Source organism: Sceloporus occidentalis, unplaced genomic scaffold, assembly GCF_023333645.1.
Source record: "Sceloporus occidentalis isolate IW3139 unplaced genomic scaffold, rSceOcc1.0.p SCAF_1, whole genome shotgun sequence".
In the NCBI taxonomy this organism is placed as follows: Eukaryota; Metazoa; Chordata; class Lepidosauria; order Squamata; family Phrynosomatidae; genus Sceloporus; species Sceloporus occidentalis.
In genome coordinates, this window is record NW_028316981.1 from 190051226 (window position 1) to 190078453 (window position 27228).

The 27228-nt window shown below is 40.4% G+C and overlaps 1 protein-coding gene across 4 annotated transcripts in view; it reads left to right on the top strand.

Annotated features, from left to right (window-relative positions):
* LOC149323138 (DENN domain-containing protein 4C-like) overlaps positions 1 to 26306 on the top strand; it is a 98926-nt gene extending 72620 nt beyond the window's left edge. For all 4 annotated transcript variants that reach the window (XM_089487800.1, XM_089487809.1, XM_089487811.1 and 1 more), the window contains 13 exons: positions 1933 to 2058; positions 5656 to 5802; positions 7641 to 8791; positions 13335 to 13515; positions 14773 to 14882; positions 16597 to 16772; positions 17178 to 17357; positions 18196 to 18391; positions 20085 to 20330; positions 21358 to 21475; positions 22875 to 23028; positions 23611 to 23675; positions 24519 to 26306. In XM_089487800.1, coding sequence (XP_089343926.1) covers positions 1933 to 2058; positions 5656 to 5802; positions 7641 to 8791; positions 13335 to 13515; positions 14773 to 14882; positions 16597 to 16772; positions 17178 to 17357; positions 18196 to 18391; positions 20085 to 20330; positions 21358 to 21475; positions 22875 to 23028; positions 23611 to 23675; positions 24519 to 24655 — 2987 coding nt within the window. In that variant the 3' untranslated portion in view covers positions 24656 to 26306. The remainder of the gene's footprint in view (positions 1 to 1932; positions 2059 to 5655; positions 5803 to 7640; positions 8792 to 13334; positions 13516 to 14772; positions 14883 to 16596; positions 16773 to 17177; positions 17358 to 18195; positions 18392 to 20084; positions 20331 to 21357; positions 21476 to 22874; positions 23029 to 23610; positions 23676 to 24518) is intronic.
* The last annotated feature ends 922 nt before the right edge of the window (positions 26307 to 27228 follow it).

Consider the following 27228-nt stretch of genomic DNA (forward strand, 5'->3'; position numbering starts at 1 on the left):
ATTCTCTCTGTTACAAAGACCGTATATACACAATGATATCTTGGAAACTGTTATGAGGAAAAGAGACTCTCATGAATAATGGGATCCACATTACAATGTGTATTCAGCCATAAATCTCTCACTGGCATTATCTTGTGTTGTGGACTGTAAGGGAGGAATAATTAATAACAATATTAGAAGGAAGGGACAGAGGGAGATGGCAAATGGTTGTGTTATTGTTTCATAATAAATGTGTTTTTTTTTCTTGGCTTGGACTTTGCATCCACTCACCCCACAACAAATTTCAGTGCCGTTGGGTGGACATAATAAAAATTCTTGTACAGACATGTAGCCTGTCTGATAAGAGTACATCAGGCTGTTCAAATTACAAGTTGGCAAGCAACTTAGTGGCAGGAAATACAGTATATTGTGCTATAACCCTGAATTATAATTGCTTGTTTGAACTTGGCTAAGGTTTTATTAAGGGAAAAGGATAAAAATTATCAAAAAACAATTATATACTGAGTATGGAATATAGTGTTTCACATGAACTGGTAATAACTTGCATTATGTGGAGTCAAATATTAGGTGGCCAGAGACAAGTTGGCAGTTAGTTTAGCATACTTTTCTGAATAATTTTAAAACATATTCCTGTCATCTTCCTCAGCCTTTCAAATGATATAAACTATCTAAAAAAATCAGGATCTCCCCCCCCCCCCCCTTCTTTAAAACTAACTGAAGCACTGCCATATACATCGTCCTCCTTGTGGCCTTAAATGTTTCTCTTCTTCTCTCACTTTCCCTACTAAACTTTCTGACCTCTTTTCTTTTTTTAAAGGTTGTAGTCTCCTATGTAGATGGCTTGCTGTATTTGTCTAGTAGATGACTAAACATTCCTTCTCTCTGGTCTTTGTTGCTCTGCTTCTTGCTCTGTGCTGTCTCTTGGTGCTGCATTTGTCCTTGGCTGTCATGGTGTGGGGTACAGACTTGTATGGCTCGAAGCCTTGGAGGCACATGTGCGTTAATTCTGCCTTTGAATGTTAACCACTCCAGGTAATCTCCCCGTTTATCAATGGATTTATTTGTTAATTTGATGCACAAGGAGTGGGGAGTGTTTTTTTTTTAAATGTGAAATTGTAAATAATAGCCAAATGCTTTGACACATGTAGATGGTGTCCTTTGGTTGATGTTGGTATATTATGTTGCACCCTTTCAGATGAGCAAAAATGCAGATCATATTTATTGTTTAGCAACCCAAACCTTATTATGCCTTTTTGCCCCTGACTAATTTCTTGTATGTAATGGGTTGAACAAAGGAAACCATAGTGGAGAACTGTTGAATTTTCTTACTATGGGCAAACATTTGGGGGTTGTTAGATTTCGCCACAAGTGATACCCCTGTGCCTGCTGATCCTAGAAAAAGAGCAGCAGCACTGTGAGAAGCTGAAGGTAGCTGTATGGGCAGTAACAGAAAAAGGCCTGGAGTGAAGGCATAGCAGAGGTTGTGACAGAATCATTCTGAAGGTGTGTGAACTTGTATGTTGTATACAGTCGAGGAACTAACGGTTAAATTACTAATCTCTCTGAGAGAGGAATAGAAGGATAGATATTCTCATTTGGTACATAAAATGGGACTGATTTTTGTTTTCCTGTAGAGAGTGCCTTTTTTCAGTTTCCATACCATCCTACTAAAACCACTCTCTGCAGATCAGACCTCCAACAAGCATTTTCACTGCATCTTTGCTGTTGTTCTTTCCCTATTATACTTCAGATACTCTTTGTGTTTATCTTTGTGCACTAGGCATTGGCAGTTTTGCTTTGTTTTTTGCTTTAAGAAAAATAAAAACTTGCAACTTAAATGGTTTTCCATTTTATACTTCTTAAAATGTCACTTGTTGACAGTACAGTTTGGGAGAGAAACAGCTAGACAGTCTGTTGCATTCTGTTGTGCAGGTGGCCAGTCGGATCAAGGCTATGGTTCTAAAGATGAACTTATAAAGGATGATGGAGATAGTGTTCAGTCAACAGATCTACTTGTAAAGAAAGAGCTTGCTACTAAAGATGAAGATTTAATTGGAGGTAGAGTATTTTTTATGATTTCATTTTTATTTATAAATATGTTTTATTAAGTAGCAATGATGGATCCAGTACTTTCCTCACATTTATTAAAGGAATCTTGACACAGATATAGTATGTATACTACATAGCTGCCTAGTTAACTTTTTAACTTTGATATAGTACAGCTAGAATTATATAAATAATATAGTACAGCTAGAGTCCAATAAAGTACAGTGCGCTCACGCCATACACAGCTTTCAGCTTACGCTGAAACTGTGCTGTAATAAAAAGAATTGCACTTGTGCCCGTGGTGCTCACGCTGTGCTGCGTGCACAAGGCCTATTGTTTTCAATGGGCCTCAAGCATACACGTTTTTTGCCTTACGTGGGGGGGGGGGGGGCAGAATAGATCCCCCACATAAGGGAAGGGCCCACTGTACAACCAAACCAAGGTGAATGACCTCTGGGTTCTTGTAAACTAAATTGGACTGCCCAGAACATCACTACACAATGGGATTTACTGTGGTGGCAGCAACAAAACCACTTTTTTTAGGGGCAGGGAGGGCAATTACTTAAACAGAAAAGCCACACTGCAAGTCTCTTCTTGTATGCCTTCAAGTCCTTTCCAACCCTAAGGTAACCATAAGGTTAAACCTATTACTGGGTTTTCTTGGCAAGATTTATTCAGATGGGATTTGCCATCCCCTTCTTCTGTGTGTGACTTGTTCAGAGTCACTCATTGAGTTTCCATGGCTGAGTAGAGGATTTGAATTAACCACTATACCACACTGGAAGTCTAGGAAATATGATGAACCTTAAAACAAGGGTTTTGCCTTTTCACACTGTGTTGACATGCAAAGATCTAGCATATATATATATTTTTGGGAGGGGGGAGGTTGACTCTTGACAGATACCCATCAATGCTGACTTCTGATACTAGCTATGATTAAGGCCCTACCAGCAATCTGTCTGCCATCTGAGATACAGCAAGTGCCATCCTGTTAATGACACAAGAAAGCATAAGTTCAACTTAGTCTTCTGTATGTCTTCGTTTGGTCATTTTGAAGATCAGAATTAACTTTCTTTCTTCACAATGACCTAACCCTTGCTGGAAGACACCAGCTGCTGAGTGGCTATGGAATGGGGCTGTATCAACTAAACCATCTGTCTTGGAGGAGGTAAGAAGGGAACCATAAGGCGTGTTCCCACTATGATTTAAAATGAATCGCTGATCAGGATCTATTTATTATTATTATTAACCTTTATTTATGAAGCACTGTAAATTTACACATCTATGACCATCATTCCCATTTGAAGCTGGTTCTCATCCTGCTTTGATGGATTTCTGTCACGATAAAGCAAGGCAAACGCAAAAAAAAAAAGTTTTTTTCAGACACTAGGTTCCTAGCAGTTCTTTTGAAAAGAATCAGTTCCAAAGTGTGTTCAAGAAGTGGGAATGACGGATTTGAATCGCATAATTCTGGAGGGGAGGGACTAATGGCAGAAGGGTGTTTACCATCCCTCCTCAGTTTTTGGTAGATCCACCATACCCCCCCCCCCCCCCACAGTGCTGCCTTTGTGCTTGTGGTATGACCTATTTAAAAATAATAATAAAATTGATAGAAAATTTTATTCATTGATTTTTCAACTATTTGCAATCAGTGCTGGCAGATCCTCCATTTTTCGGTGCCATCTCGTCCTTTGTGGTGAGGGTATCCATCCACCCTGGGCTCCGGAGCTGCTTGGAGGTTGCCGTCGCCCTCGACTCTTAGCTAGGGATACCCCTTCTGTGAGCTCTGGTAGCACCATAGTCCTAATAGCCACTTACCCGTGAGTAAGTGCTGTTGCAGTAGGGGGATTTACATTTGAGTAGAGACCCAGCAAAGGACCTAGGGTTCAAATCCCCACTTACCTAGGGAAACCCCCTCTGTGAGCTCTAGGTTCTTATATAATACACACACACATATAATATGCGTCATTGCAATAGGGGCATTTACATCTGAGTAGAGAGCCAGCAAAGGACCCATTTTCCTGCTTGCCTAGGGAAACCCCCTCTGTGAGCTCTGAGTGTATGTGTGTGCATGTGTGTGTGTGCATGCACCATTCCAATACGGGGATTTACATCTGAATAGAGAGCCAGGCTGGTGTATGCCTTGAGCATTGGACTAGGACTCTGGTGACCAGGGTTTGAATCCCTACTGAGCCGTGTGAACCCGCTAGGTGACCTTGGGCAAGTCCCACTCTCAGCCTCAGAGGATGGCAATGGCACACCCTTCTTTGAAGAAACTGCCAAGAAAACTCCACGATGGGGTTGTCTTAGTGTTGTCCCAGGACCCTTCCTACATTGCAAGCTTCTGTCCTGGAGGAATACCGAAACACCCTACATTCTGAGCATGACTAGGAAGCATGAATTTATATGTGTGTTTTTAGCTTTTGTGTGTGTGTGATGTCTCCTATTTTTGCTGGCAGGTCCTCCATTTGAGTTGAAGGTTTGGCTGGGAAAAGAAATCCAGTCTTCTCTCTCTCCCCCCTCCCCCCTCTTTCTCTCTCTTTCTGTCATCTCTCCTCTCTCTTTCTCCCCCACTCCCGTTCCCCCTTGGTGACTCTTCAGTGGCCCAAATCCCTTGCCATTGGGCTCCCAGTGACTTCCTGCAATGCCAGCCTTAAATGTGAATGCATGGGCTCCGGTGCTAAAAGCATTCATATATAAATGTCTTGCTTCTTAGTCCTGCTCCAACTGGAGGACCCTTTGTAATTCCTCCTGGACAGAAGATGCAAATGGAGGGCGTGTCCAGGGAAAGGAGGACAACCTCTGGTCATCCTGACCTGGAGTCATTTCCCCAGTCTTTCCATTTAAACTATGGTTGTGAGAGTGGAGGAACACACCGACAGATGTGTGGAGGGGGGAGGGGGCTCAAAACTTTTTAACTTGGGTCCAACCCTGTAACCAGGGTGACCTGATGTCCTCACCGACAAGGAGGATAAGTTTTCCCCTTCTCTGGATATGCCTCACTCTTCCTTTTCTTGAGAGTGGTTGGGTGGCAGTGGTGAAGATCAAGTGGGAACAACAAATCAAGTGGGAACAACAGTCGTGTGATGGAGTAATGAAATAATACGATTCCATAGTGGGAACTACGTATTGGTATGAATTAATTCAGAGACCCAATGTCGATGCAAAGCCTGAAGCTATTTAAATGCAAGTGGGAATGGCCCCAAAGATTAGTTCCACCTGATGAACTTTTACACTATGGTCCACGATACAAGATCATGGCCAGAGAATGGAAATGTATGGCAGGTTCTTTTCATCCCTGGTAACCTCATTGTCAGCTTCTCTGAGTGTACAGGCAAATCAACAAATACATTTGGACCTAGGAGAGACTTCCATGTAAGGAATTTTATCATTGGCTGCTATGAGTCCCCTATCCCCATAATTTTTCAAAGTGTTTCTTTTACATTTTCAAGCATATGTTTTGCCATAATGGTCTTTATCATTTCATGGAAAGTAGCTTAGTCTAAATTGCATTTTCTAGAATTGTGATCCATTTTCTTTCTATCTGACATCAGCTACTGTCTTACTTATAGAGAGGTTAATTAATCTCCTGTTGCCTCTTTTGTAAAGAATTTTGTGGTGCCAGTGATTCTCTTGAAAAGCAGCATCCTAATGCAGAACTGCACAGTTCAGTGGAAGTGCCATTGCATCCTTCAAACAGTATTGTGAAAGTTCCCTCTGGCATTTTTGACAGCACCCGCAGGAAGAGTAGTGTTGGTAAGTAGAGAATACACTTGAGTTAATGTAGCTATAACACTATGTACCAATAATTATACAAGGTGCATCCTAGCTGCGAACATTAATGTAGTGTGTCAAGGCATTGGCATGTGTAAAGTACTAACAAGTGAAAGTATTTATGAATACATTCAAAATGCTCTTTCTCTCAATCACTAACAAAAGATTTTGATCAAATGATTAGGATGCAAGTGGAGAGATGACCATCAGCATAGTTCTTTATTTATGATTTTTAAAAAAAACCTTTATAAAATTAGGGTTGAGATTCTGCATAAGGAAAGGTGTGTGTAGCATACAGCTGCATGCCTGTAGCTATGTCTCCCAATGCTACCCCCAAAAAACAGTTTGTAAGCAGCACAGCATCCCAGTTATGGTAAGTGGAGGGATGAGTCCAGCTATCTTCCTGTAGTTGGACAAACTACAACAGGGAACATAAGTGATGTCGGGGGATCCTTGCAAGCTTTCTTCAGATGATATTGCAGCAGCTCCAGCTACAAGAAGATAGCTACACTGTCATGTACAGGAACGATCTAGTTCAGAGATCTAGGCTTTCTATAGTAAAAACCAGAAAAGCTTTATTCAGAAACTATGGATGTTCACCATGGGGCTGAGAGTTCACCATTAGTCCAGTATAGTTAAAGCATACAATAATTCAAATTTTGAGCAGGCTAGCAGCCATTAGTCCATAAAACCAACAAATTTCTTTCTGCCTCTTCCCCACCTTTTAACCTGTACCATCTATTCTCATGAGACTGACCTTGGATCTCTGGGCACAGTCTCTCCTCTTTTTCCTTTCTGCTTATTAACCACCAAAGGAATGTGAGCAGCAACAACTGTGTGTCCCATTATACATATTAGTACTACATAAAATGTTATAATCATAGAAGCTATGGCAGACAACCTGAGCATATTAATCATAGCAGTCAAGCTGAAAGACTCAGCTCCATATGCTCATGGGCTGGGCATGTTCATTATTCAACAGGAGCCATGGAGTACTAAGTGTCAGTTGGTAGGGTAAAACAGGAAAGGGGGTAGGGGCAGAGAGAATAGGCCAGCTTCAATTCCTGTCAGCATTATAGTTTAGCTTACAGCATCCTCTGCTTATAATATCCCAGGAAAAGGCTTGAGTGACTGGCTGGAACACTGAACAGAAACTTTACTGTTAGGGAATACTACAACTTTTTATATGTGTATGAATCCATGGTTTTTACCTGCTGCACCATGGGATTTTTAGCTATGCAATTCCTCTGCTTAGTTTTGGACAAGGGTGCCAATTCACTAAAACTGTCTTTGTGAAATCACAATAAGAACAATGTAAAAGACCAGGGAAGTGTGTGTTACACAAAAGCAGATCCCACTCAGATACAAAACTGGTGGAAGGTCTATATCAGTAGCATATAAATTCAAGCATTGATGTGAAATAATACCTAGGATGGCTGAGTACAGTATTTCTCTAAGGGCCAGTTAATGTTTGACACTCAATAAACTTTTCAAAAGCAAATTTAAACTACTTTTTTTTTCTTTTAAAGGAAACACAACGGTTCTGGGTCAGGGACCCAGAGGTTTGCTTTACCCTTAAAATAAGAAGGGGTAGTTTAAGCATGCTTTTTTAAAAAGGCCAACTGATATTATGATCAGTTAATTGAATAGCTATTCAGCTTTTTCTTTTCAACAGTCATTTATGTTTTTGAGATACCTCTTTTGGAAATGTGTTCTCCTATGCTTTTTTGCATTTGGAACTCTGCTTTATGGGAATGGATTTCCTGTGTGTAATGTGCTGCTGTTGTCCTGTATTTTCTTACTTTTTTTTTGTGTTAAAGGAACTGCAATCAGCCCGCTGCTCATAGCTCAAGATTCAGTAGAAGATCCAGTGTTTGATTACAATACTTCTCCCAAGAGAACAAGTGAAAAAGGAAAGAAAAGACAGAAGCTATTTTCAGAAAGGAGTTGCAGCTTTAGCACTGAAAGCAGGGCAGGCATGTTGCTGAAAAAAAGCAGCTTGGATTCTAACTTCAGTGAGGCAGCAATCATGATGGGCGCGGATGCAAAGATCCTTACAGCAGCACTGTCCGTGTCAAAAACATCACCATCGCACAGTTTTGACAATGCAGGTGGTGCACAGTTCTTCTGTGGTACAGATACAGATAGGACTGGTGCGAATGAAAATGTTTGGGAAACAGATTCCAGATCTTCACCTGTTTTGGAGGAGCCTGAGGAGGGGCAGGAACAGCTCAGGAATGGTCATGACACCAGTGCAACCAAAGCAGAGGGCATGAACTTAAATCATCTTGATGCTAGTCAATCCAAGCCTAAGAAAACTGAATCCAAAGAGGCAGTGAATAAGAGAAATAGTTTTTATGGCATAGCCAAACCTGTTGAAAGGGAAGATGTTCAGGTGGGATTGGACCCTTTATCATTGCTGGCAACTGAGACAGTAGAACCCAAACCTTCTGAACAAGAAGAAAAAATGATGTCACCAGTTGTAGTCCGCAATCTGGCAGATGAAATTGAAAGCTACATGAACCTGAAAAGTCCTCTGGGAAGCAAATCATCCAGCATGGAATTGCACAGGAATGAAAGCAACCAAGAGGCCGTCTCTCCTGGTTCATTAGGACATTCTTTAGAGAGGAGATCAAGCTTGCCTTCTGATTCCACTCCAGCACCTCAAGTTCAGCATGCCACTCGGAAAAGTCCAGCTGTTTCCAGGTCCAAAACCTTTACTGGAAGACCAAAGCAACTAGCTCTTTCACGTGCCCAGAAAGAACGGTCTATATCTTTAACAGGGCTGGGTCGTTCTTCACCACAGGCTTCATTAGGTGCAGTAGTTACATCACTGTCAGGCCTGAAGCTAGACCACATATTATCTGGCCCTAAAATAGATGTCCTAAAGTCTGGCATGAAACAAGCAGCTAATGTAGCCAGCAAAGTGTGGGGAGCTGTGTCCTCAGCATACAGCTATTCAGATGATGAGGTGAGTGTATGCATGTTTCATTTTAAATTGTGCTTTCTTTTTTTAATGCCTTTATTAATTGTTATACGACAAATAAAGAATTACATACATATACAAATATCACTTAGTAAAATATACCTAAGAGAGGGAAAGAAAAAAAAATTGAATCTATCTATCATACATCATTATAATTGTTTTCCCATAATGTTGAAATCTTACCCCATTTCTCTTCATATTGTTGCAAGGTTCTATTATTTTTTGACATTGATATCATGTCCGAAGTTGCTAACTCATTCAGCTTCAAAGACCATTCCCTTATTGTTGGAGTTCTGCTGGATTTCCAGTTTTTTGCCCAAATCAATCGAGCAGCTGTTACCATATATAGTAAAGTACTTAATTCATCTTGAACCAAATTGTCCTGTATTCCATCAGTTATATTCAGCAAGAATAATTCTGGGTTCAGGGGTATATTTTTCTTTAGGGTACAAACTATATTCTTATGAATCAGTTTCCAATTTTTTTTTAACAACATTGCACTGCCACCAAAGATGATAGAAGGAGCCACCTTTTTTCTTACATTTCCAACATATTGAATTACCATGTTTGGCTATTTTAGCAAGCCTAGTTGGAGTCATGTACCATCTGTAAAATAGTTTATAATAGTTCTCTTTTAAGTTGTTACATGTAGTGAACCGTAGGTTTCTTTTCCACACATTCTCCCAACTAGACAAAGGTATTTCTTTCCCAATATTCTGAGCCCATCTTATCATATTAGTTTTCACTGTTTCATCTAACATTTCCATATTTAACAAAATGTGTAGATTTTTAAAATTAATTTAATCCTAAATTAATTAAATTTAATTAAATTGTGCTTTCTAAGGGGCAGGTGATACTTTGGTTTCAGCCACTTTATCCATTCAGTTTGGGAAGGTGGACAAGAATGAATGTCCACCTTCCCCATGTCATCTATAGCAAGTAATGTCCAGACAGTGGGTTTTTATATGGCTGAGGCTAGTGAACTCTTGCATGCTTATATACCGTAGGTTACTCCTACAAGCAAAGATGTACTAGACTTAATGGGTGACACCCAGCTTCATGCACTGGATTGTAGGGGGGATGTGGTGGTGGAGGTGGAAGTGGGCCAGTGGTATCTTCTCTGTTAATGGACATACATGTTCAGATTTCACCCACATAGTATTGTAATTTAATATTTATATTTACAAGTTAATCATAAAACAAATTCTGTAGCAGCTATACACATTTTCAATGAAATAACCATGAAATAAAATAACAAGCTCTAAAAACGCAATAGAAAAGCAACACAGTAAAAAAAATTAAGGCAAATCTGATGAAAATACAGTAATAAAAAAGATTGTAGTTTGTTACACAGGACATTCATGATAGATATGCTGATGTTTTCCCTTTTTGCCTAAAGTATGTGTGTCCTTGTTGCATTCTGCATTCCTCTCAATTGGTAACTTTCAATTTCTGTTTCCAGCCTTCTTCTATGCCCCCCTCTATAGCATATGTTATCTGCAGGATTTTTTATGTTCATTTTCCTTCACTTGCTGTTCTACATTGCATCATTCTATTCCCTATTCCATATGCAGTATTGAGCTTCATATTTAATATTTTTTGAAATCATACTTCCATGCTTGTGACAAAAATAGGTTCCCAGAACAATTTACAAATATTAATAATAAGACAATCTTCAGGGGGAGAGGAGGCACTGCACAAAAGGAAACAGATTTGGAAGGTTCAAAGAAGAAAAAAAGGAAACTTGGACAGTTGTGACACCTGTAAGATGTTCTTTCTGGCAAGAAAGACAAAGCAAGCTCCCTGCAGCTATTTTTTTTACCTTGCTGATGTATTGTGCCAGGTAAACTCCCTGATTCCAAGAGGTTCAACCTAGGAAGCAAGGAATGCATGCTCCCAGTGTCCTTTTCTATATCCTGGTTAATGTATAAGGCTACTGTGTGCTGCCCTGCATCTTTGCAGTCCTAAAGCAACTCTTAGACCTGAATACAGTATTTCAAGCTCTTTCCAGTTGTTTCTTATCTGACAGATGTGCATGGCCTTTCCTTTTGTTCCCTCTAGAATACTTTATTGTTCTACATGTTTTATTACCCACTGTATGTTTGTAACTCTTTTCTACTCCGTTCATAAAGTCTGCAAGCTTTTTTTAAATGTAAAATGGCAAATTAGAGGAGGAACCATTTCCACCTTTTTTTGCCCTTTATATCCATCTTCTTGGACCTGTGAATCTCCAGATGTTAGTCTACAGGTCCCAAGGTGCCAGTTAATGGAAGACTGGCTAATGTTTAACATTAAAAACCAATTCAGTACTATTTTGAAAAATAAAAAAGACCTGTGATACCTTAGCTTACTGTAGCTTTTGCAGGAAAGAGGTTCCCTTATTGCAGCGGTTCCCAACCTTTGTTGGGCCGCGACCCCCATTGGGGAGGAAAGTCCCACCCATGGCCCCCCTGGTAGGTTGGGAGGCCAGGAAGGGGTGCGATTTTCGGCTGCATACGAGCCCCAGCAGGCTTTGTGGCCGGAAGTCCTGCCCCTTCCCAGCCTCCCAACCAATTAGGGAGGCCACCAGGGGAGAAGGGGCAGGACTTCTGGCCGCAAAGGCCTCCGGGGCTTGCAGTCCCGTCCCCCTTCTCCCCGTGGTTGCCTGGCAGCCGCGGGAAGAAGAGGAGGAGGCAGCCCTGACCATCCCTTCCTCCCCGTGGCTGTCTGGCAGCCATAGGAAGGGAGGGAAGGAGCAGGAGGACCCCCCTTTCCTTCCTCCCCGCGGCTGTCTGGCAGCCGCGGGAAGGGAGGGAAGGAGCAGAAGGAGGCCCCGCCCCATCCCCTTCTCCTTGCGAGTGCCTGTGCCAGGGCCAGCCCATGCAGGGAGAAGGGAAAGAGGAGGGAGCCCCGCCCCCTCCCCTTTTCCCCATGCGGTGCCTGCGCTAGCGCTGGCACCCACGGAGAAAAGGGTAGGGGAGGCGGGGGGGATTCCCAACCTGGCGACCCCCAGGTTGGGAACTCCTGCCTTATTGGATTGTTTTGGTGATCAGCACTCTGAGGCCTATTTTATGTAAAAGGGTTGCAATATGGAGGGTTCTTGAAACTGTGTTCTACATGTAAAACTGTTCAGGCTCACCATATGGATTGGCAGTTTCAATACAGTTTACTCTAAGTTGCTGCAAACTGTTCCCATTGGTGCTTTACAGACAAATAAAATGCTTTCACAGCATCTCATCCAAGCATAAATGTCTCCCTGTTTCTGTAGTGCAGTCATCAATTCAGTTATGTTTCAAGAATTCCCATTGGTGAACCATTTGTGTGTGAACTGGGCCTTACATTGTGCCTTAGTTAGGTTATTTTGCAAATTGGAAGGAAAGAGCAGGAGCTGGACCAGGAATGAGTTTGCATGATAAAAACATGGTCTCTTAGAATTGCTAATTATAAAACTATCCATTAAAAAATGAGACTGGATTTTTTCACACACACTTTCATAGTTCCATTTGTAGATAGCATAACACTGTCACCATACTGTGTTGTACTTTCATGTGTTCATATATACTATGTTAGAAGATACAGCAGCTTCTGTATTTGTTCTCTGTGCTCTCTTGTCCATTAGGGATAAGATGGCTTCTTAGTCATAGAGAGATTAGTAACTTGACCTTCTTGTCTGTCTGTTTCCGTTGTCAACTACCTATCACAAAGCATTATGGGCAAGTTACACCATCTGTTTCAGACAAGATTACTTAAGTGACTGCTCTGTGTTGTAAAGAAAAGTAACGCCCTTTTCATGCCGGATCGGGGCTATGTCAACCGCATGCTGTGGCCCCAATCCAGCCTTTCGATGACACAGAAAGGAGCCGTAAAAAGGGGCTCCCTTTTGCGCCCTCAAAAGGGCAGCATAGCCATGGCAGCATGGCTATATGTTGCTCCTTTTGTGCTCCGTCATATGGACACACACCAGAGGAGCACCATGATGCCACATGCCATACAGGGCCTAACTAACCCAAGCTGAACTCTTTCCATCTTATTTTTCTGACTTGTGCTGTCTGCTGTTTCCCTCTTCATGAGGAGGACTTACTGTGTGGTGGATGCAGTGTGATGGGGTGCAGTTCACTCCTGGTGCAGAAATTGAGTTGGTGCATTGTCCCCAAAGACATGCAGTGCAGCATGACCTGATACCACTTGGGATGAAAAAGATCGAGCCCAGGACTTCTCCAGTCCAGTTTAAGTAAGGCCTGTCCATCCCCTTCTAATGATGTCATTCGAAACACCTGATAAACTTTTCTACCTGAAAATGAGCAGAAGTTTAATAACTAGATACACTTTCATGCAAGGGCTTGGTTTCATCCAAGGGCTCATTTGCACTTTCTTCTCAAAATACAAGGAGGCCAGGAGGTAAGAAAGACAATAGATGAGCTTGAAGCCTGTTCCTGAACTATCACTTGCACTTCTTTTATTAGAGCAGTAACTAAATATCAAGGAAACAAATATGACTTGGAGTTACTAAGAGGTACCATATCTGTTTGCCTTTTCTTTTCTACCAAAGGAAGAAAACAGTCAACCTGATTTTACCTTTCCTGCTGGGTTTGAAGATCAAATTTTAGGTGTCTGTCAGTCACCAAAAACAGGAATCACAGGGCTTGCAGCTAGTGAACTTGCCCAAAGTACCACCAGTCTGGGAAGCAGCAGCAGCAGTGGAGACACAGGAAAGCCACACTATCAAACAGGTATGAACTTCCTATATCTGTCAAACAGGCATGAACTGTCAGTGTTTGAAATCGAGATTTTGAAAGCTGCCTGAGCTCAGTTGAATTCTTGCCGATCGTTACAAGGCCTCTTGGATATATGTTTGGTAGCACTGAGGAGGCCTGGAGTGGACCCTGGTGGCGTAGTGGTTGAATGCCAATACTGCATCCATTCACAGCCACAAGGTTGTGAGTTTGATCCTAGGCAGGGCTCCAGTATCCACTCAGCCTTGCATTGTTCCATAGGTCACTAAAATGAGTACCCAGCTTCTTGGGGGCAATTAGCTTACACATTGTAAATTGCTTAGGGAGTGCTTAAGCGCACTGATAAGCAGTATAGAAATGTATTTGCTATTGCTATCACTAGGTAAGACAGTAGAGGGGTGTGAAGCCTATTCATGATCTGTCTCTACAGTGAAGACAAAGAAAACCACAGTTTCCTTAATGCAGTAATTCTCAAACTCTGCTTCTCCAGGAGTTTTGGATTGCGGCTCCCAGAAGCCTCAGCCTTCTTGTCCAGTGGTCTGGGATTCTGAGAGCTGGTGTCCAAAATACCTGAAAGACCAGAATTTGGAAGTCACTGCCTTAGTACATCACACATTTGGTTTTAAAGACATCCAGTTGTGTGGAAATTGTGGGTGTGATCTTATAAGTTCTGCTGACACATGCTCCTAATTATAGAAGGCTAATTTGCATGTTACATTTAGGCTGTCCCCCCCCCCCCCCCCCAATCAGCTTCAGTAAGCAGCCTGGATAAACTAGTAATTATTGATGGAAGGAATAATTCATTATAGGGATGCCCATGTCCTGAGGGTTTAGAGTGTGCCTCACAGCAGTGTCTGCATATGAGAATCATGAGCAACCAGCTTGCAGGTTATGTGAATAGGGACAAGTCCTTCTGAGTGAGAAAGCAGTACAACATAACATGAAATTAAATGGCAAAAATCTGCTTCCCAATTTAACATGCATAAAAAAATCCACAAATACATTTATTTGAACGTATTGGTGAGTTCACATAATTAAGATTAATAAATATCTCTTCAAGAAAGCTACAGCTATTTCTACAAACAAACCGTTAGCAATACTAATATGTTAATAATTTATGCCAGTATGAAAGCGATTTCTGAGGCTCTTACAAGGATGCCAACTTCTCATTAACTTTTTAGCATTTTTGCCTAAGCCTCATCCATGATTGCCTTAGCCTCATCCTTGAGTATAATCATATTTCTTTTTATACAGGTGAAGTTCTCTTCCCAAGAGGTCTGAAGGCTCCAGATTCTGATAAGTCTGAGCATGGCTCTTCACACAATACCAGTTTGTCCAGCATCTTCCAAAATTGTGCAATGGAGGTAAAAGAGGTTTATCATCTGCTGAAAATAGATACTAGAAGTTGATTGCATTTCATGGTTATTATAAATCTTTTAGTACCTTGTAGTCTCTGATTATATTTAATTTTATGAAAATTAAAATCTTACAAACAAGAAAAGATTTTTTTTAAAAATCAATGAAAATAATGTAATATAAGGATTTAGGATAATTTTTAAAGTTCCTTGGGAGAATGTTCACTACGTTGGGAAATGTTATAGAAACGTTCTGTAATGTCCTATACAGATCAAGTCCAAATTATTTGAAGGGCTGTATCTCACTAAATATATTTTGAGATCCAAGCCCCTAAAATTGTCACATGATCCATGGCTGAGGCCTAGGTGTATAGATTTGATTGGCTCTTCAGATATTAGTTTTTTATGTGGCTATGTTCTGGAAGAGTTTATTCCTGACGTTTTGCCAGTATCTGTGGCTGGCATCTTCAGAGAATGTTGGCTTGGAAGTGAGTGGGGTATCTATACTGTGTGACCCTTGGTTGAGAGGAACTAATTTGCTCGTTAACCTGTGTGTTGGTATGTTATTGAACAGCAAGGCCTCAGGGTGTCCATTTAATTAGAGATCTGTTGTCTTCTGGGAAACCCCCCTGACCCTGGGTGGTTTTCATTTGCATTTGCTGGGTTTTCATTTTGGTGTTTTTCAGAAATGGTAGCCAAACTTTATCTACTTTCAGGGTTTTGTCTTTCCTGTTGTAGTTGTCTCGGTGTTTGTAGATTTCAGTGGCATCCCTGTGCTTTCTGACCAGATATTTGTTGGCATGGTCCAGAATTTCAGTGTTTTCAAATAGCATTTTATGCCAAGGATGGTTTATAACATGTTCTGCTACTGCTGATTTTTCTGCTGACCCAGTCTGCAGTGTCACTTGTGTTCCTTGATTTGTGTTCAAACATTGAATTTGGTGGTCCCTATGTAGACTTCTCTGCAGCTGCATGGTATGTGGTAAACTCCTGCGGCCATGAAAGGGTCTTTCCTGTCCTTTGCTCAGCGCATCATTTGCTGGATTTTCTTGGTTGGTTTCTAGATCATTTGGAGGTTGTGTTTCCTCCCCAGTTTCCCTATTCTGTCTGTGACTCCTTGGATGTATGCTGAACAAATACCTTCTTCAGATATTGTTTACACAATCAAACCAGTTGTGTACAACATGTACAATAACAGGTGTTGCAAAACAAAAAAGGTTATTGATGCAAACAGGCATGTGAAATTAAGCCTGAAAGCACAGTGTGCCTGTGCCATACGTGGTTGCAACTATACATGGCTTTCAGCATATGCTGAAAGCCGTGAGGGAACCTGCGGGAGTACGCAGGGCGTCTCATTAAGGTTAATGGGGTGTGTGCCCATGGCGCGTACGCCGCCGCGCCATGCACAAACCCCATTACTTTCAATGGGGCTCGAGCATAGGCAGAGTTTTTTTTTTTACCGGGGGGGGGGGGGGGTCCGGAACAGATCCCCTGTGTATAAAAAGGGCACACAGTATAAACTGTACTCTTGCATTCATGTCTTCTTTGCAGGGTTTCTATAGGCATCTGACTGGCCACTATGAGAATACTGGGCCATGCAAGCCTTTCTGTATGAGCTACATGGAATTCCTTATATTATAAATTTAAAAACAGAGGTCTGCGTTTTGGATATTTTAAAGTGGATGCCTGTGTGAGTTTATTCTATTTTATTTTATTTGGACAGGTCTTAATGTCAAGTTGCTCTCAGTGTCGAGCCTGTGGAGCACTCGTTTATGATGAAGAAATCATGGCAGGCTGGACTGCAGATGACTCCAATCTGAATACTACCTGCCCATTTTGCAAAAGCACTTTCTTACCTCTTCTTAATGTGGAATTTAAAGACTTGCGTGGTCTTGCTAGGTTGGTAGATTTGCTCTATGTGACACCTTTGTCATTTTATGCATATTTGACAGTCTTATGCAGCTGATTGGCAAATTGAATTTGACAGTAGTTAGAAAAAAAGAACTGAACATTTAAATGCCCATTAAATTGTTGCTTGATTACTTCCTAAGCATGGATACTCTTTTATTTTCATGAGAAAATAAGTGTGTTTATTTCTATGTCAGTTTTTGCCTGGACATCGTTAATATCAGTCAGAGTGTAAATCTTAACTAGGATGGGATGCCTGTTTGAATCCTAGAGTCCAGTGTAGTTACATCTGAAATTATTGGTAAATTTGGGGGTAGAGTTAAAAGATACAAAGGACAGTATTTTGCATTTCAGCCTTTCCATTTTGTTTTGCTTTTATTCCTATTCCTTATTTAGCCTGCTTTTGAAACCAAGTACCTCTGGTGACAGTTTACACAGCAGTAACATTCCATTAACCACTGATTCCTTGGAGCAGAAGCCTGTTTCCAGCCCTGCCACTGACTTTATGAGTTTTTCAGAAACCTCCAATGCCAATCAGACCATCACTGAAGAAAGCAGCACCACAGCAGTGCAGAGGTATAGCAAGAAAAGGGGCAGAAAAACAGACAAAACTGAGCCACTTGAAAACCAGTCACAGGCAGTACCCATCCAATGTTGGACTTCCACTGATAGAAGTGTGGATCCAAACACAATTGGGAGAGGGATGATCTTTCTTGCTACAGTCCCTGTGCATCCCAAAATCCAACTCTGCAAAATGAGGAAACCACCCAGAGGCAGTTTGTGGGATGCTCTGAGGGCTACAGGAAGGAGGACATGGGAAAATGATTCCATCATGCTTGCATTTAGAACATGTTTTTTAAAAACAACATTTGGTTCTAAATATGTTTTATGTACTCATCATAGGCACAGTGCTGTGCACAAGAAAACTATATTCATTTATCAGGTGCAAGACAAACTGAGACAAGAAGTATTGTAAGGCTGAGGCTCACCACCATTTATGACATTTCCTATATAATGAGATAGGCAGAAATGTTTTTAACAGAATTATTGTGATAACGTGCAAGCTAGGTTTCAAAATATGTTGTATTTTGAAAGTACTGTAGAAATCCTTTCAAGCAAATATTGATAAATAGTGTAAACAGAATGGAACCACTAAGAAATCGGAAGTTCTTGGTCTACTTGGAAAATTCCCAAGGATTGCAGATGTAAAAAAATATTTAGGGAGAAAGTACCTAAATGTTTATCCTTCCCCCGCTCCCCCCCAAAAACAGGCTAATGAAGATTGAGTGGGTCACAGAATAATTTGTCTGTTAGTGGGAAGAGACACAGAAGAGGGAGGGAATAAAAAGAAATTTTATGGATGACAACATGATGGCCTGGAACACTGCAACATTTTATTGTATTGTGTTTTAAGTACTGGTATAGAGGCAGCAGAGGTTAGAGACCTCAAAGACGCACGGCCATCTGTTACAAGCAACACATCAAAACGAGGGACTTCTCTGACTCGGAGCCACAGTGTTGGTGGCCCCTTGCAAAATATTGATCTCCTCCAGAGGCCATTTCATGGCATTTCAACAGTGAGCCTGCCTAACAGTTTGCAGGAAACAGTGGTAAGTTCTTTGCTTGTTTAACTAATTCACTGTTGGCAGTAGAGATGCTTTGAGATCACATGTGTGTTATAGAGCATCTTGAGCCCCTCTTTCTGCCCTTTCTTGCTAAGAAATAAAAATGCATGTACATTTCATCTCAGTTGCATTATAATTTTCAAACATGTTATGGAAGATTCATCTTAATTATGCATAGTTGGATTGACACTATTCCCACAGTAATACAGCTTATAAGCAGCAATAAGCAGTTGTAATGACATGATGAATTGTAAAGGGTTAGACCAATTAAAAGTTGACACAGTGGACTTTACAAGTAAAGATAGGCCCGTTACAAACGGGCCTTTGCGGCGCCCCCGTCATGTGCTAGGGGTTGGCCGAGTACCTAGCGTCCATACCGGCCTCACCCCTAGCACATTGGCACCACCATTTTGACGTATCGGATGCATAGCGTCTGTATGCCGCACCCCGGATGTGACGCTGCGAGTGCGCAAGTAGCGCCTCGCAGCGTCCCATCCGGGGCGCAAGAAGAAGCGCCATTTTGGTGCTTCTTCTTCGCTGCGTCCGGGAACCGCGCGGTTTGGCTGCTGCGGTTCCTGGACGCAGCAACTGGTGGCGGCAGAGCGCCGCTTTTCGGCGGTCTGTAACCCGCCATAGATACTTATTTTGGGGAAATAATTTAAACAGTTGATGGGCAAAACCCTCAAAGGAAAAAATCTCCTGTTCTTGTAATATTTTTTGCTTTGTATTCCTTTTTTTATCCTTTTTCTTTACTTTCTCTCATTTGTAGAAAGCAGGAACTAAAATAGGAGAAAACGAAAAAATGACAAAACTGTAATAAATTAAAGGTACAGCACACCCTCGGCTTACGCGGGGATCCGTTCAGGACCCCCCCACATAAGCTGAATTCCGTGCATGCTCAAGCCCCATTCACATGAATGGGGCTTGTGCATGTGGCAGCACGGCGGCACACACCCCATTCATGTGAATGGGACGCGCCACCCCGCGTGCTCCCACACGGCTTTGCACTTATGATCAAAGCCGTGTATAGCACGCCCGCGTATGACGTGGGCGCACTGTACTCTAAACAGGTCTGCCTGTCACAGCAGGAAGTTAAAGTTTTATATACAGTGGTACCCCGGGATACGAATTCACCGCGTTACGAAATTTCCGGGGTACGAAAAAGTTAGATTTAAAAAAACTGTTCCGGGTTACGAACGATTTTTCGGGTTACGAAAATCTTTTCGGCGCGTTTCGGCGCGAAATTCAAAGCGCGGCTAGCGGCTAGCGGCTTTCCAGCGGCTTTTCGGGTTGCGAAATGTATCGGGTTACGAACGGCGCCGCGGAACGAATTAAATTCGTAACCCGAGGTAGCACTGTATACTAATTGGAATAAGATCATATGTGTAATCATTTAAAACAGAAGGAATATATTGCATTGAAATCTCTGGTTTACATTTTTTGTGATTAATGTTACCATATTATGAGATGTACTTATTGAGTATATATAAGATGTATGTGTGTATTATGTTTGTCTTGTTTATATGTTTTCTTTGTATTAAAACTCTTTAAAATAATAATAATAAAAAAGTAATACAGCTTGCCAACTTCTAGCAACTTTTCAATTTGACAGAAAAGAAATTGATATAAAACCTGATCCAGGGCTGTTTGAAAACTAACTACCAGTTATGTTTTTTAGGATCCCATGCCAAAAAGGACAAATCCTCTGCCTCTTTCTGTGCCCTATTTGAGTCCATTGGTGCTTCGGAAAGAGTTAGAATCTTTGTTGGAGAATGAGGGAGAACAAGTGATCCATACCTCAACGTTCATCAATCAACATCCTATTATTTTCTGGAATTTAGTGTGGTATTTCCGGCGTCTGGACCTCCCAAGTAACTTGCCAGGACTTATTCTGACATCAGAACACTGTAATGAGGGTGTGCAGGTAGGTCCTGGAAAGATGTTTAATGTATTCTGTGGAATTTTCTTTCTTGTAATGATGGGCTAATACACTGGCTGATTTTGAACCAGCATCCTCTCTATTCATTCTGGAGAGAGAAACAAATATTGAGAGTATTGAATGACAGCGTTGAAATAGAATCATAGAGTTGGAAGAGGCCTCAAGGGCCCTCATGTCCAATCCCTTGCCATGCAGGAAGACACACACAAACACCCCCCCCCCAACAGATGGCCATCCAGCTTCTGTTTAAAAACCTCCAAAACCTCCACCACAGTCCAAGGCAGTGTATTCCACTTGCAATTTAAAATCTGTTAATAAGATTAATTTTAATGGATGCTGCTGATAGTGAGAACTTCAAAAAGTTAATCCTTTCCCCCTTCAACATGTTGAAGGGAAAATACTTAGACCCCAAGCTAGAGACACATCCCATGGGTTTCAGTAAAAACAAGCTAAACACTACCAGTTATTCAGCAAAATAACTAAAATTGAAAACAGTTTACCTTGGTGTTGTAATTATCAACCTTTAAATGCTGACACAAAGAAAATGAGAAAGAAAAAGTAGTTTTAGAATGATGATGTGACCATGCAGTCATTTAAGAAATAATATGATTTGGCTGGGAATGAGCTTCAGTGGACAGGTCATTTAGCAGATCATGGTCATTATATGAGGCATTTCAGTTTGTAAATGTAATCATATGAGATATCCCTTGTTGCTGTGAGGATCCTGTCCGCTGTGTAAATATTCCTAAGTAAATGTTTTTTCCCGTCCCACCTAATAATGAACGTGTGTGTGTGTGTGTGTTACGGATATGATGCAAATCCTTTTCTACTTTTGAATTTGGCTTGGATTTAAATCAGAAGGCACAATCTCTTTTAGTGAGCCACTCCCAGTTCTTTAGAGAACTCAGCCAACACAGAATGAGATTAGCATTGTATACTTGGCATTGCAAAACTATTGGCAGAGCTCTGTCTGTGGGAAAGTGATAAACAAGTGTGTTTCCTTCATGTTTAGCTTCCTCTGTCAAACCTTTCTCAAGACAGCAAGTTAGTGTATATCCAGTTACTGTGGGACAACATCAATCTTCATCAAGAACCTGGAGAGCCCCTGTATGTCTCCTGGAGAAATCTCAGTGAGTAAAGTGGATGTTTCAAAATGGAGTCTAGAAACTATGGCATGTGTTTGCTTTTTTATAGAAAAGGCTCTCCTCACTTGTGCCCAAAATGCATCATATTTTCCAAAATGACCACCTACTTGAAAGTACATTGTTTATTCCGTTGCTCAGATCACAAATGCCTTATGTCTCGCTGAGGCAGGTCAGAAGCCAGATTAAACAATTTGGGCACTTGCTTCTATAATTTATTAAGTCTGTTTAAGGCAGCAGGTATTTGTTGCCTCATTTTTAGTTTTCTAGTAAAAGCCCTCCATAGATGCACAATTATTAAATATTTGAAAAACAACATTGTCAGCGCTTAATGGTACCATTTTTTTCTATCTAATAGTAACCAGGTTGGAAGAATTGTTGGTTTTGTTTCCACTGTTTGAAAGTCAAAAGACAGTGGATCAAGTTAGTCAAATCCTTAGCTTTCCAGGTAAAACTATAACAGAAGGGATCAATTGTAAAAAGCATTTCTTCTGATCTCACTTTGTACAATTCAACCTAAACAAGTTTGTCAGCCTCATCTTGCTGTTTGCGGCACTTAATAAAGGAATATGGATCTCTTGTACATATAATCAGTCTGTCTGCTATGACACACACACATACACACACACACACACACACACAGAGAGAGAAGCAAATGCTATTTTTAAAGAAGATTTCATTGCAATGCTGAATTGGGCAATACAAAGAACCAACATACTAAAAACAACTGGCAGACATCAACTCCATCCAGTACCTCAAAAAAATCTTGGTATTACTTCATAATGTCCAATCTTTTCATTTCTTCTTCCTTCCTGCTTTCTTCCACTTTCCATGCTGTTTCCTGGTTTCCCCCCTGCCCTCCTTGTTCTCTTGTTTTCCTTGTCTTTTAATAATAAATAATAATAAATTTTATTTTTACCCCGCCTTTCCAAAAAATGATCAAGGCGGCTTACAAAGGTTAAAAGCAATTACAATATGAAGTAAAACAAATTACAATATAAAAGTTAAAACATTACTACATAAAATGGGAACAGGAAACAGGAAAAATACACATGTCAAGGGTAAGAACAATCAAATCACAATGGTCTGGGGTCAGAAGAAGGAAAACTAGGGGCAGAGGAAAAACAATTAACTAAATTGGGAAGGCCAACCGAAATAAGTATGTTTTTAAATTCTTTTTAAAAGAGTCTAATGAGGCGGCGGAGCGAAGCTCTATGGGGAGCTTATTCCAAGAGAATGGGGCAACGATGGCAAAAGCCATCTTACCTCTTGTTAGTCTCCTTTCTCATATTCTGTTTTTTCTTCTGTTCTTGTTACCTTCCTTACACAGCAAACACATAACAATTCATATTTTACTTCATCTTTTCAATTTGTTGTTTTTGTGCAGATTCCTCTGAGAAAAACCCCTCAGTGAATTCAGAAGAGCAGCAAGCAATAAGCACTTTAGTTGACAATATCAAACTGAGTATTCAGCATAATGATGTCATTAAACCAATAAACCTCCTTGTGGAGAAAGTTAAGCAGGATGGAAAACGACAAAGGTAAATCATAGGGCCACTTAAAGCTTCTAAATATGAAAACAAGAGGTGGCTGCTTTCTTGGAAGTTTCTCAGCTGTCAGGCATGCTTACATATGAATCATGTTTTATGTGTACTGATGTTTTTCACTTGAGGAAGTTAGTGTAAGGGATGGAATAGCTTACTGTATGAATATATCGAGTTCACTGTTACAATCATTCTTAAGAAGCACCTATATATATTTTTTAAATGTCTGTGGCCAAACATGATAAAAACCGTTCAAACTCAAGTAAAGTCTGGAGCCTTAGAGAGTGCTTCCTTGTTACTCATAGATCAGCAGAGGATATTTTGCTTGCAAGGGCAGTGCAGACCGATTGGCATTACTGCTGCATGGTAAATTGATTATTAGAAAGCCCTGTGACTATTTGACCTGTCAAATTCCTTAACAGTGAGACTTGCCAATGGAAATCTAATTCACATTCATTCTATGAAAGGTAGTATAACCAATTGGCAGCATGATAGGAAAAGCTAAATTTGCCTTAATGTTGAAGTATATTTTTATAGGATTGAACTTTTCCCTAATATGTGCATTTATTTTTTTAATAGGAGTTTTTACAGAGAAATCCTTTTCCTGTCTCTGGTGTCCCTTGGGAGAGAGAATATTGACATTGGTAAGAAATCATTGGTGGGGTGTGTGTAATTTTTTCTGTATGTCATGAAGGAAATGTTTAACATTCTTGTACTGATCAAGGAACAAGCCTGCCATAGATTTCCAAACGTTACTAGGTTTATGGCACGTAGGTGACACCTTTAAAATCAAGGTGGTTTCAAATAATAGCTCTGAATGTCATGTTTTTAAAAATGGGGATGGGGTGGGTGTCAACTGTTTATTTGAAGAATATGGGAAAGCCCAAGATACAACCCAAAACCATATTAACACCTGGTACACATCATTATCTGAATGGGTGCAGAATCATTTTGTGTTACATGTTAAAACTTTAATTGTGCCGAATTCTTGGCCCGAAGATCAGTCACCACCACTCCTCTTTTTGACCCACAATAAAAAAGTGTGTCAGTCGATAACCCATCTTACTAGTCATATTTAAAAAAATATATATTCAGAAGCCCAAAGAAGTCCTAACTATCTGTCTCCACCTGGGAAAGGATATATTTTGTCTGATCTGCACTGCAAAAATAATGCAGTTTTATACTGCTTTAACTGCCATTGCTCCATACTGTGGAACTCTGGGAGCTGTAGTTTGTTGTGGCACCAGAGCGTGTTGACAAGGAAGGCTAAATATCTCACAAAGCTACAAATCCCAGAATTCCATTGAGTCATGGCAGTTAAAGCAGTGTCAAACTGCATTATTTCTCCTCCAGTGTGGGTGGCTGACTGAAACGTTTATTGTAGGGAGCTAAATTATAATATAATATATTTAATAATATTTAAGGAAAAGTAAATGTAACTTCTACAAGTTTTCTGTCCACTCCAACTTTGCTCTTCTTGTTTATAGAGGCTTTTGACAACGAGTACAGAGCTGCATATAAAAGCCTTCCAAAAGAAGTCCTTGAAAAGATGCTAAAGATAGATGCACCACCCAGCAGTAGTGTTGAGTGGTGCAGGAAATGCTTTGGAGCACCAGTCATTTAAACTACCATCAAGTATGATGAAAAACAAAGGAGGAAACAAAACTGGGAATGTACTGATGTGGATCCAGGTTCTACAACCTGAGGTAAAGTGGCTGCGCCCAGTTCATTTCAGGAGTAAATGTAGCACTCTTCTGTGACAGTTTGGTAATCATACTAGCCCATGACATAAAGTAAATACGCTAGTTCAAAGAACCACTTGGTTTTGAATTGACTATTAATTTTATATACACACTCTCTATTCCATCCTTTTCCATCTCATGTCTGGAAGAAAATGATGGTGGAAACTGACATTTATTTGGTGACTTCCTTTTAAAGACTTGGGATGTTAGAATATTTCATTTTAGCTGCCCATTTGCCCAAGAGCACATTAAATTAATTTATGTAAGGAAGAGCCCTTGTTTAAAGAGGCATCTGTTCACTGCATGTATGTTTCAATTGTGAATTGCCATTCTTTTCCCTTGGACTAGAATATCAAACTGTCAGTTTTGTTAATACCCATTATCTCTAAATCAGTCACCATCCTGGGCCATAGTTAAAATGTAGCCTTGGTTTTGGTTCTTGTAAACTTGTTATTTACTCATTTTCATACTATACTACTTTAAATAATTTTAAACTGTATATACAATTGTTCTTTTCTCCCAAACAATGATGGGTTTCTACCCTGAGTGATTCTAAGGCCTTTGTGTAAAAGAAAGTGGAGAGTAAATGAATCTAGGGTACATAAAAGGGTATGAAAGGGTATACCATATACATTTTTAGAATTCATGTAAAAGTATAAATATGCACATGTGTATGGGAAGGGGGCAAAGAAAGCTTCAGGTGCACTAATGCCTCATCCATGCTCATCTTTCTAACCTGTGGGACAATATATATTTTTGCACTGTCCAAGTTAAATTCTTTTATCATAAATGTATTTATACTCACACACTTGAAGATGTGTTTACTGAGAGTGAAAAAAATTTGTAAATGTTCTTAAATTTTTTAATATCCCTGGTTAACTGCCAGTTGGTCTTTGGGGGGGGGGGTTACTTGGATTTACACCCTGTATTTCTTGACAGTCCATGGATGTTTATCTCTAACATCTGACAGCATTGGTGTGTAGTAGTCCTGCTTCTGTTCAGCCCACAGGGTGCTGTAAACCTTAGGGATGTTCATGGATTGCTTTATGAAGCAGATCCACAGGGAGGAATTTTGTGGATAATGATTAAAGCACAAACCAATTGTGGTTATGAGTGCATTCTGCCTATAGTCATCTTTATTTTTCATACTTTTGTAGTACTAGCACAAAAATACAGCGCAAAGCTGGGCAGGATTGTGAGCATTTTAATTACAACACAATCATCCAGTCTAGCAGTGAGAATTTTGCACTTGTCAGAACAGTTTGGCACTTTAGGTTCAAATATATCTTCTGTTAATGCTAAGCAATGTTTCAGAATATATTTGCCGAGAATGTTTTTAATGTGCCCTTCAAAAAGCATAGTACGTTAGCAGTGTCCATTGTGTCCCTGCTATTTCTCAAAATGCAGATCACTAGTGTCTTAAACTTGCTTGTAGAATTGGTTGGTAGTTGTTTTTATCTCTTATCCCTCTTCCCTAAATGCTATGAACTTTCACATACAAATGATTGTTAATAAAATAAAGCCTTACAAAAAGACTTCTGTATGTTTATATTTCTGTTATGATAACAGTACTAGTCTGAGCATTGGACAACAGCTCTGGGGACCAGGGTTCAAATCCCTGCTCAGCCATGGAAACCCATTTGGTGATCTTGGGCAAGTCACACTCTTGCATTCTTAGAGGAAGGCAATGTCAACCATCACCACCCTGGCTGAACAAATGTTGCCAAGAAGACTCCACAATGGGGTTTCCATAGGTCAGAAATGACTTGAAGATGCACATGACAACCTATTTTTTTTTTTAAAAAACCACCATTGCATTTTTGTTTTGTTCTAAACACAATTTTCCACTTCACTTTTGGTGTTTCTAAATGATAGGTTGTAACTCACCACAGAATACACTATTGATAGCATGCAGTAGTTGTGGTTCCTTTGAACTATTGACATGGTGGTTGTGTTTGTTGAATGCAGATCAGGTGATGACACATCGAAGGCATGGTTTCATAATTGCTATGAAAGCATGGGAAACCCAGTTTCCCAAATGTAAATTAGCATGAGGAAGAGTTGTAGCATGGAATCCTCCCATGCAATCCACACTTCTGACATTATTCTGGCAGCATGTTTTGGAGCAGTACTAGAACCCACGTACTAAGCCCAACTCTTAATGGATTGAATGCTGTATTTTGGGCCAATACCAAACCACTTTTCTATTGTAACGTATCACCTTTTACACCTATAGATCCATGGAAGCAATTTTCAGTTTCTTTCAACCACATCTTGATGGGCAGAAAATGTCAAATTCAGTTTATGCCCACAGGACTAGAAATGTGCTTGAATTCAGCTATGCTACCCATTTGACATCTGTAGAAACAAAACATGTTTCTACAGTGTGTTGCCATTTATGGTTTGGAATGTAAACAAAAAGACAGAGATAGTGATTATGGGTATGCAAGTTATG